Source organism: Primulina eburnea, chromosome 10, assembly GCF_022965805.1.
Source record: "Primulina eburnea isolate SZY01 chromosome 10, ASM2296580v1, whole genome shotgun sequence".
Lineage (NCBI taxonomy): Eukaryota > Viridiplantae > Streptophyta > Magnoliopsida > Lamiales > Gesneriaceae > Primulina > Primulina eburnea.
The window spans coordinates 14,931,044-14,942,320 of record NC_133110.1 but is presented as its reverse complement, the minus strand read 5'-3'; the positions used below and the strand labels follow the sequence as shown (position 1 = coordinate 14,942,320).

General features: G+C 34.3%; 1 protein-coding gene across 1 annotated transcript; it reads left to right on the top strand.

The window, feature by feature from the left end:
* Positions 1-4,232: 4,232 nt before the first annotated feature.
* Positions 4,233-10,477, top strand: LOC140842923 (probable U3 small nucleolar RNA-associated protein 11). The gene is made up of 10 exons (XM_073211128.1): positions 4,233-4,310; positions 4,418-4,508; positions 4,613-4,704; positions 4,808-4,901; positions 4,998-5,077; positions 5,595-5,678; positions 6,953-6,988; positions 10,062-10,124; positions 10,232-10,322; positions 10,427-10,477. Exons 1-10 carry the CDS (start codon positions 4,255-4,257, stop codon positions 10,475-10,477), a joined length of 738 nt encoding a protein of 245 aa, XP_073067229.1. The 5' UTR covers positions 4,233-4,254.
* The last annotated feature ends 800 nt before the right edge of the window (positions 10,478-11,277 follow it).

Genomic DNA, 11,277 nt, shown 5'->3' with positions numbered 1-11,277 from the left:
ACCACCACCACCACCTGAGGGAGGCCGACAGCGCAGGGGAGAAACATTGAGACGACTAGAGCTTGAGATGCAGGATCAGAGGAGATTACTAGTTGAGCAGCGCCAGGTGCTGGATTCGCTTCAGTACCGCACAGACTATGCCATGGGTTATATGATGGACTTCACGTCCGTTCTTGCTCAGCGGTTCCCGCCTTTAGGTCCAGATGATCCCATGTTTCCCCAGACACCTGTTTGGCCACCACCGTATCCACCACCACAGTATCCAGGACCTCCACCGCAGGCCCCACCCCAGCACATGGATGAGGACGTTGATGATGATGACGGCGAGCACTGACGCTCGTCGTGTGAGGTATGCTTGTCTCGTTTATTTCTTGTTTATCCATTGAGGACAATGCATATTTTAAGTTTGGGGGTTGATTTTATCTGATTTGAGTAGATTATTTGCTTTAGTTTTTAATTTTGATGTTCATTTATTTATTTAAAAAAAATATATATATATATATATCGTTTATTTATTTTCATTGCATATTAGAATTGTTAGGACTAGTCATGGATAAGCTATTGTGAGGCCGATGATGAAAATAAAATTGTGAGTCTGAAGCATGAATGTATTCGTGATTACTTGGGAGTCACATTTTATTGCACTGTCATGTTTGTTGATATTGTTGGTGCTCAGAGACTATTTGCATGCCCGTGATGCCAATTAAACAAGAGAAGTCTGATTTTAGTAACCCTTACATGACATTAACTGACACTTTTGCGAACACAGAAATGATCTAGGCATTCTTTCGCAATATTTTTGGGCCTATATTCTTTGCTCATTATCAATTGTTAGCCCATCGAGTTTCGAATAAATTTTTGAGATGCTTAACTTTTCTTTGTGCAACTATATCATATATCCTTTTGATTGAAAATTGCATGTGACTGGTTTGTATGAGTTGACTAATGGATTGACGGAATCTAGAACTTGTTTGGACACTTTTCGAGACGAAATACGGATAATATGTGACATAGGAATGATTTAGGCGATCTTTGGAACCGTTCAAGCCTTCGAGCCTACCTAACGAACATGAAATATCCCTAGTGTCCCATTTTGAGCTTGCTAAAAATCAAGTGGTGTGTGTCAATGACAAACAATTAGCCCCCACTTGTATTTATTCTACTTCCCAAAACAACTACCTAATGAAGCTTATACACTTATTATCCTACCTAAGTTTTGAGAGAAATAAGTTCATTGGTGTTGGAATGATTCAAACACTCCTTGAAAAGAAAAAGAGAAAAATTGAATGTACAGAAAGGAGTTCAAAAAAAAAAAAAAAAAAAACGATGAAAAGAATGAATCAAAAGTGGTGAGAAAAGAAATCATTTTAGAAATGATGGATATGAATGAAAAGAAAACAATAAATGGGTGGTGACTGAAAAGAAAATGAAAATGAGTGAAAGTGATGAATTCAAATATTTCTCTCAAATTTTGATCCACATACCTTTATTGTAGCCATGAGCCGTAGCCTAACGTTACAAGCCTACAAGACCTATTAACCTTGTCACATTTATCCAATATACTAGTGGAGAAAAGTTGTTCAAATCAAGCCTATGGATACCTGATAAACATGGTTAATAAGTATAGACTTTAATCATTTGCATGTAAGCATCTCATTGTGTGACTTTAGCTTTGGAATACTTGTGATGAATATCTTTTGAGCCAAACAATCACCAATAAAGTCCTTTGTGATTTGTGTAAGTAAATGTGTGTGTTAATGAAGTGTAAATTGCACCGAACTGAGGACTTCTTAAGTTTATGAAGCGATTTGGCATTGTGAATCTATTTGAGCATTCGATGAGGTAGATAAACATTGACACACCACACACGCACGTAACTCTCAAGTAAATATGAATCACATAAAAATAAATGAATCTGAGGCCACTGTCACTCATTGCATATCTATGACTATAGTTGTTAGTGTTTATTTCTTGCTTGAGTCTGCATTCTTATTTTTACTTTTATTTTGCTCGGGACTAGCAAAAGTTTAAGTTTGGGGGGATTTGATAAGTGCATTTTATGCACTTATATTATTCTTATATTTCATATAGATTGCTAGTCTTTTTTGGGCGGAATTACGCGCTTTTGTTTGTTTTTGGTGTGATTGCAGGAATTTAGGTACGACTACGACAAGGGCGTGAAAATGGATTAAAATGGCGCATAAGAGAAGAATTGTGAGAAAGGCAAGAACCAAGGGGAATGCATCGGCGCACATGCGCGATTATCCGCGCGCAGCAGCGCGCAACTGGCAGAGAGCATGGCGCATATGCGCCGATCACAGCGCGCATATGCGCGCGAGAGACTAAATGAAGCCGAGAGCAGCGCGCATATGCGCCGCTCATGGCGCGCATATGCGCGCACAAGAAAAATGGCACGTACAGAATGGCGCGCGCATATGCGCGAGTCTGTGTCGCGCATATGCGCGCGGCGCGAGTTTTCGGAAATAAATAGATTTCGGCGTTGATTTTTTATGGGTTCTGAATTTTTAGACAATAGCCGACATATCACTCGTGACCAGGAGAGAAAAAGCGAGAGCACGGACAACGGAGCGGGAAGAACGGAGATTGAAGACGCTTCATCCGGACACGGAGACGCACTTCCATCTCTCGCCAACACGTTCTTAATTCGGTTTCTTACTTTTACGTTCTTAATGATTACAAACAGGTTTTGTTGTGATCTACTTTTGAGTATGAACTAAATTTTATTTTCTAGAGATTGACGTAGTCGAAGTCAAACCTATGTTATCGACGTTTTGATATTGCATTGAATTATTTCATCGTGTTTATTTGTGATTTCCTATATTAAATGCTTTTGGATTACTGGCCATAATTCGAATGATAAAATAATTGAGATCTAACACTCGAGAGAGGTGATCGAAATTAGGACAGGGGAAATCGCATCGTCAGATGTTTATAGCGTGCAAAAGATGTATAACTTTGGCGAAACCATAATAGAACCTTGTGTGCATTTATTACTTGTTGCATGATTTTGAATAGACATATTAAAATCGGTAATAGGTAATACATTTCTATTTAGCACTCGACAGAGGGAATAGAAAATATTGTGAGTTCTTGGTTAATAAATATGGTGCAATTTAATTTAATGTTAGTCATGGTTAATTTAGCATAGGGGAGACTCGACGAAATCATATCTCTAGATTTATTTACTCATTGAAATTCGACTGTGTGCTAGAATTCCAGTAATTACTATTTTATTTGAATTGCTTAAAAACCAATTATTCGATTTGTCTAAATAAAGTTAAGCTATGTCAATTATGATACTTAATATTCGATTTTAAATAATTACTCTTCGTGGGAACGATATCTGTACTCAACCCAGTACTAAAACTTGACACCGTATACTTGCGGTAGTGAAAACACGCAACATTTATTTTGTTTAATAAAAAATATCGCCAAAGCCTATTTTTATGAAATTTGTGGTTCGTCTATAATTATCATATGCTAATAAATATTTCTTTATGTTTATAAACCAAATTAATCTTTTAAAATATGATATCATCTCTAACAATTTCATAAATTTGAAATAATAAAATACTACCATATTTAAGTAATTATTCTAGTTAATTATAAGAAATCATATATAAATTATTTCTAAATTTTTTAATATAATATCAAGATTTGTTTTTTATTTATTTCTGTGATATCATAATTTTGTGTGTTGTGTGTGTATTTGTATACTCAATCAGGAGTAGGTCTCTTGTGAGACGGTCTCACGAATCTTTATCTGTGAGACGGGTCAACCCTACCGATATTAACAATAAAAAATAATACTCTTAGCATAAAAAGTAATATTTTTCATGGAAGATCCAAATAAGAGATCCTTTTCAAAAAATAGGATTCGTGATAGCCAATTTGCATGATTGAATTTTAGTTAATTTAGATTAATTTGTTTGCCACAATATAAAATACTTTTCATCAAATCAAGATTCTCTGCATTGGTGTCTCCTTTAAACCCTAAACCTTCACCGCTTTCCACAGGCGAGTCTTATGTGCTTAATAATTATTTGAATTTGGTGTAAATACGAAAGAAATCCGTTGTTTTTTTTCTGTACCGATAATCTTCGCTGTTTCACGGTTAAATTATTTCAACTCAAGATTTTTGTTAGCTCTTTATGTTTTCTGTAGTGGTTTTTGCCTTTCTGAAGTGCGTAAATTGATTTTAAAGTTCTGTTAATTTTTTTTGCTAGCATAAAGATGTCTTCTTTAAGGAATGCTATTCCAAGAAAAGCTCACAAGGAGCGCGCTCAGCCGTAAGTGTGATTATTGTTTGGGGCCATTAATTTCTTTATTGCCCGTTTTGAAATATTTTGACGTATATTTCCGGTTCACTCAATTGATGATTTGTTGTGTGTACCAGGCATTTGAGAAGGAAATTTGGGCTGCTCGAAAAACATAAAGATTATGTCATTCGTGCACGAGCCTATCACCAGAAGGAGCATACTTTACTGGTAATTTCTACTACCCTGCGTCTTGTTGGTTTTGGTAGCATTTTATGAACAAAATTTGGCGAGTTCTTATTTTATGGTAAGTCGCTTCTGCGTGTTTATAACAGAAACTTAAGGAAAAAGCAGCATTGAGGAACCCATATGAATTTTACTTCAAGATGATTAAAACAAAAACTGTTGGCGGAGTCCATAAACCTGAGTAAGCTGGAAAATTTTATTTTTATGAGGTTATCTGTTCTCTTTTGAGGATATTTATTTAAGTGTAATTTGAATATTAGCTGTTGAATGTGGATTTTGTAAAGGAGCCAGGCTAATAAGTACACTAACGAAGAGCTGATGTTGATGAAGACCCAAGACATTGGATATATTTTGCAGAAGCTTCAAACTGAAAAAAAGGTTTTATTTTAGAGTTGCTGGTTTATTTGGGTCTCGGATTCTCGAGATAGCTGTCATGCAGGTTCTTTATTCTGAAATTTAACTTTTTGGATGCAGAAAATTGAAAGAATTAATGGTATGCTGCATTCTCTTGACAATCAGTCATCATCCAAACATGTTTATTATGCCGAAAACAGGTGAGTGATCAAGCCCTTTTTCTGTTGATTCTTGATAGTTTTCATACCCATTTTTTAGAGTACTCAATTTCATGTTATAACAGTTATGTCACCACCAAAGTTTATTCTTTTCTTATTATTAGATATGGTCGCTTATGATAGCTCAATTAGTTTATTTCTTCAAAGTCATTTTATTCCCTTCTGCTTTAGAAAGAACGTCTAATATGTAATATAGGCAATTAAGATAAAACTATCCGAAGGCCAATTTCAAAAGTCCAATAACCAAGGGGCAATGAGACTATCTTCTCTGGAACTTCTGTTTGAATCACTTGAATTCCATGTTTACACTTGTGTGTCTGCAAATGACAGATTTTTTTTCATCCAAGACAGTGAATTGGTGATAATGTACTTGTCACACAAAGTATTAATGAATAAAATGGTGCAGGGCAAATATTGCTCAGTAGTATAGCATTTTAAGCTTAGTAGATATTTTTGTGTTTCATGAAGTATGTTGGCTGGCTGTTGATTCTCTTTCTAGGGAGGAGGCAAGAGAAGTACGCAAAAAAGTTTCAGAACAAGGGAACCCATCAGCTTTTAAAGACTTGCCTAAATTTATTTTGAGGTACTGAAAGAATTTTTTTTAGTCAATTGCCTCCTACGAAATTGGATTGCCTGGTTGATAACCTGTTTCTACTTGCCTCCCCACAATTAAGATCCCTACCGAGTACCGAATGATATCATTACCGTCAATCCATAAGCTATATTGCAAAAACGAAGTGGACTACAAATTTTTCTTGACAATCAGAAATAATTTTCTTTAGTCTGCCTGTCCTCACAGCTCTTTCATTTGTCTCTTCACCACCCATACTTTACCCCCTTTAAGTTATCAATACCTCACTTGTTGATTGAATATGGTGATATTTGGCGCCTTGTCATAATATCTTATTTTTTTCTTATTGAATTTAGTTTTCAATTTCTACTTCTTTGTTATTCCCTGCTATTGTTCGAGTTTTCTCTTCAAAAACTTTTTGGATTTGTTGGTCACAAATATATACCAATTGGGAATATCAATCGATTGCTATGTGAGTTAATTATAATTCCATTTATGCGTACATGATAAATATTTATGGCCGTGTGTCCTTTTTGTCTTGTCTGGACTTTCTACTGGCTTCTATTTCTTCCCTGAGATCAATACTATCCCGTCATTGTGAGTGCTGTATCTTTGTATAAATTTATCGGAATTAGGGGATGATACTTTTCTCCATCATTTATCCTTGCCACTTGACGAACTTTGGTTCAAGAAATCAAATTGATGCACAAGTGCTAGAGCATTTAAACCCAACTGACGTTTCTTGTATCATGAACTACTATCTATCATATTCCCTAAAGGGTCTTGCTTGTCGGCAATAGTTGCTGCATTTTCCTAAAATTTAATCCTTTTTCTATGTTGTATCTTTCTACTTTGATTTTGGGTATTTAGTTTTATTCCAAATGACTTTTTTGTTTCTTGTAGAACATAACTTTATCGAATCAAATGGTTGGTTATCTGTCCGCCGTGCACAAATCCTTTTCCTTTTGATGAGTTTTGCTTTGGTTGATTTCCAAATTTCTTTTCAGTCTCTCCTTGGCTTTAGGCCTTGATATTACTTTTGTTTCTCTTCTACATCGAGGAAGTTAGACTAGAAATTGTGGTTGAGGAGTTTAGTTTAATCGTGTATAGAAACACGGTCAACATGCAGGAAGACAAATTCTTCATATCGAGAGCTAGAGGCTAGAAAAAAACGGTTAAAAGATCTAGAGAAAATATACACGGATATGTCTATGCAGAAAGAGTTACAGGTATCAATATTTCAGAGAGTACGTTATACGCTTCATTTTTTCCTTGTTTCGCTGTAGGGTAATCATTTTGATCATCATTGGTGCAGAAAAAGGGTAAGAAACACAAACTGCGTGAAGATTAAATGGTTAGTCCCACTTCAAGACCCGTGTATAAATGGCGACATGAAAGGAAACGTTGAATAGAATACTTATATAACGAAGATTTCTTGAATGAGAACCTGAGGAGGGGACGTGCAACAATATCCTGTAGTCATCTGGGAAGCACAATTTTCGTAACTGTGTGGAAACTGCGTGATTTTTTAATCGGAACAACCGTAAACGTTGAAACATAATTTTCTGTGACTGATGTTGGAAAAAAAGTACACTTCAATGTTTTCATAACCGGATCACCTTCATAACCGGACTGGTGATCGAATCGAAAAACACATGTTGAATTTATGGTGTGACTGAAAATTGTTATATTATATAAAATAATAATATAATATCATAAATAATGAAAAAGATATAGTTACCAATATAGTGATATTTCATGCTTTTAAGTTCCCAAAAATACTCTGCCATTAGAGCAGTCAGATCCATAAAATTTCACTACGAAGAACTACAATAATGTGTGTAAACTTTATAGCTTATATTTTCATTGTCGAAATTCTTTTCCATAAAAATATAATAGAAAAAAGTGGGAAAATAGAGTGTTGTTTTTAATGTTTTATATATATATATATATATATATATATATATATATATTTAGAAAACTAACATTTAAAAATATGTTCTAGTTAGATATATGTGTAATAAAAGAGTTACTTTGGAGAGAGTTCAAACAAGTTTTATGGTTTATGCATAAGTTTTTAGGTTTGCTACCTTTTGCTATGACAAGCGAGCAAACTTGGGCCGCCACACATCGATTTGATATTTAAAGAATTCAGTGGTCAACCCAAGTTGGTGATTTATTGTTAAATTTGATCGTGAATTATTTAGTTCTGGCCATATTGATAAGTTGTTTTTGATACTGGGTGAGAAAATTGAAGATAAGGCATTTCTAGATTTGATAAAAAGGTTGTTTGAATGTAAGATAGTCAACATTGAATTGGGTGGGGTTTGTTTAGGCAGGGGTCTGCCTCAAAAATCTGCTTTGAGTTCGATGTTGATCAATGTTTACTTTAATGGGTTTGATAAGGAAGTTCAAGAATTACTATTAAACACGAAGAAAGAGATTCCTAAGTTCGTGGAAAATGATCTTGTATCGGCTGAAAGAGATTCAGACCATGTTTTTTTATTAGCCATTGAAGATTTATGATGTCCGATTATTGAATGAGATATTGATTGTTACTTCAGGAACAAAGATTGATGGCTTTAGAATTGAAGAATAGAGTATTGAAGTTATTAGAACGTGATTTGGATTTGAGAGTGGATAAACTTACAACTGTCATTCATAGCACGGTTCACTACAAAAAAAAACGGAAGGCGTAGCGACGGTTTTAATAAAACCGTCGTCGCTATATAGCGACGGTTTTTATTAAAATCGTCGCCTATTAAATTTAGCGACAATTTACTAGCACCCATCGCTATAATAGCGACGCGTTTATTAAAACCGTCGCTATATTAACAACGGTTTTTCATCAACCGTCGCTAATATTGCGACAATTCCACAAACCGTCGCCCATGTGCGACGGTCTTGTATTCTACCGTTGCTATGTTAGCGACCGTTTTCAATCAACCGTCGCTTAATTGTAAAGACGACTGGTTTTATCAAAACAGTCGCTATAGAGCGACCGTTTAAATAAATCGTCGCTTAATTTGATAAGCAACGGTTTTCATATAGCAACGGTTAAGCTAAATATAGCGACAGATTTTACGAAACCGTCGCTAAATATAGCGACGGGTTTTTAAAACCGTCGCTAATATTAACGACGGTGTTGTATAAACCATCGCTTAATATTAACGACGGTTTCTTAAAACCGTCGCAAAAATAGCGACGGTCTTCTTCCAAAGAACCGTCACTATAAGCGACGGGAGTTGAAAAACCGTCGCTTCTAGAATGCGACGCAGCCTCCGGTGACGGATCGCGAAACCGTCGCCTTACCCTTTTCATTATCTAAATAATAATTCCAAACTATAACAAAAGAATCATTAATATTTTCAATATCAATCTTCATAGTTTAATCTAAAAATTAATGAAACTCTAATCAAATATTTGCATGCACAATGATATTAGTATTATTAAACATTAAAAGACCTGGAGTAATTAAATTTAATGTCATTATCTAATTTTTATGTAACAAAAATCAGCTCAAACAAATGATAAAATATTTTATTTTGTTTAATAAAAAATATCGCCAAAGCCTATTTTTATAAAATTTATGGTTCGTCTATAATTATTATATACTAATAAATATTTCTTTATGTTTATAAACCAAATTAATCTTTTAAAATATGATATCATCTCTAACAATTTCATAAATTTGAAATAATAAAATACTATCATATTTAAGTAATTATTCTAGTTAATTATAATAAAATCATATAAAAATTATTTCTAAATTTTTTAATATAATATCAAGATTTTGTTTTTTTTTTATTTCTGTGATATCATAATTTTGTGTGTTGTGTGTGTATTTGTATACTCAATCAGGAGTAGGTCTCTTGTGAGACGGTCACGAATCTTTATCTGTGAGACGGGTCAACCCTACCGATATTAACAATAAAAAATAATACTCATAGCATAAAAAGTAATATTTTTCATGGAAGATCCTAATAAGAGATCCATCTCACAAAATACGATTCGTGATATCGTATCACATAAGTTTTTGCACTCAATCCGGAAGCCAATTTGCATGATTGAATTTTAGTTAATTTAGAATAATTTTTTTGCCACAATATAAAATACTTTTCATCAAATCAAGATTCTCTGCATTGGTGTCTCCTTTAAACCCTAAGCCTTCACCGCTTTCCACATGCGAGTCTTCTGTGCTTAATAATTATTTTGAATTTGGTGTAAATACGAAAGAAATCCGTTGTTTTTTTTCTATACCGATAATCTTCGCTGTTTAATGGTTAAATTATTTCAACTCAAGATTTTTGTTAGCCCTTTATGTTTTCTGTAGTGGTTTTTTCCTTTCTGAAGTGCGTAAATTGATTTTAAAGTTCTGTGAATTTTTTTTGCTAGCATAAAGATGTCGTCTTTAAGGAATGCTATTCCAAGAAAAGCTCACAACGAGCGCGCTCAGCCGTAAGTGTGATTATTTTTTGGGGCCATTAATTTCTTTATTGCCCGTTTTGAAATATTTTGACGTATATTTCCGGTTCACTCAATTGATGATTTGTTGTGTGTACCAGGCATTTGATAAGGAAATTTGGGCTGCTCGAAAAACATAAAGATTATGTCATTCGTGCACGAGCCTATCACCAGAAGGAGCAGACTTTACTGGTAATTTCTACTACCCTGCGTCTTGTTGGTTTTGGTAGCATTTTATGAACGAAATTTGGCGAGTTCTTATTTTATGGTAAGTCGCTTCTGCGTGTTTATAACAGAAACTCAAGGAAAAAGCAGCGTTGAGGAACCCAGATGAATTTTACTTCTAGATGATTAAAACAAAAACTGTTGGCGGAGTCCATAAACCTGAGTAAGCTGGAAAATTTTATTTTTATGAGGTTATTTGTTCTCTTTTGAGGATATTTATTTCAGTGTAATTTGAATATTAGCTGTTGAATGTGGATTTTGTAAAGGAGCCAGGCTAATAAGTACACTAACAAAGAGCTGATGTTGATGAAGACCCAAGACATTGGATATATTTTGCAGAAGCTTCAAAATGAAAAAAATGTTTTATTTTAGAGTTTCTGTTTTTTGGGTCTCGGATTCTCGAGATAGCTGTCATGCAGGTTCTTTATTCTGAAATTTAACTTTTTGGATGCAGAAAATTGAAAGACTTAATGGTATGCTGCATTCTCTTGACAATCAGTCATCATCCAAACATGTTTATTATGCCGACAACAGGTGAGTGATCAAGCCCTTTTTCTGCTGATTTTTGATAGTTTTCATACCCATTTTTTAGAGTAGTCAATTTCATGTTATAACAGTTATGTCACCACCAAAGTTTATTCTTTTCTCATTATTAGATATGGTCGCTTATGATAGCTCAATTAATTTATTTCTTCAAAGTCATTTTATTCCCTTCTGCTTTATAAAGAACGTCTAATATGTAATCTAGGCAATTAAGATAAAACTATCCGAAGGCCAATTTCAAAAGTCCAATGACCAAGGGGCAATGAGACTGTCTTCTCTGGAACTTCTGTTTGAATCACTTGAATTCCATGTTTACACTTGTGTGTCTGCAAATGACAGATTTTTTTTCATCCAAGACAGTGATTAGGTGGTAATGTTG

What these genes read in the sequence shown, in the direction of transcription:
- LOC140842923 (XM_073211128.1), top strand. Translation starts at nt 4,255, where the DNA reads ATGTCTTCTTTAAGGAATGCTATTCCAAGAAAAGCTCACAAGGAGCGC. An exon ending in CACAAGGAGCGCGCTCAGCC is followed by an intron (nt 4,311 to 4,417) that starts GTAAGTGTGATT and finishes TGTGTGTACCAG; the next exon opens with GCATTTGAGAAGGAAATTTG. An exon ending in GGCGGAGTCCATAAACCTGA is followed by an intron (nt 4,705 to 4,807) that starts GTAAGCTGGAAA and finishes GATTTTGTAAAG; the next exon opens with GAGCCAGGCTAATAAGTACA.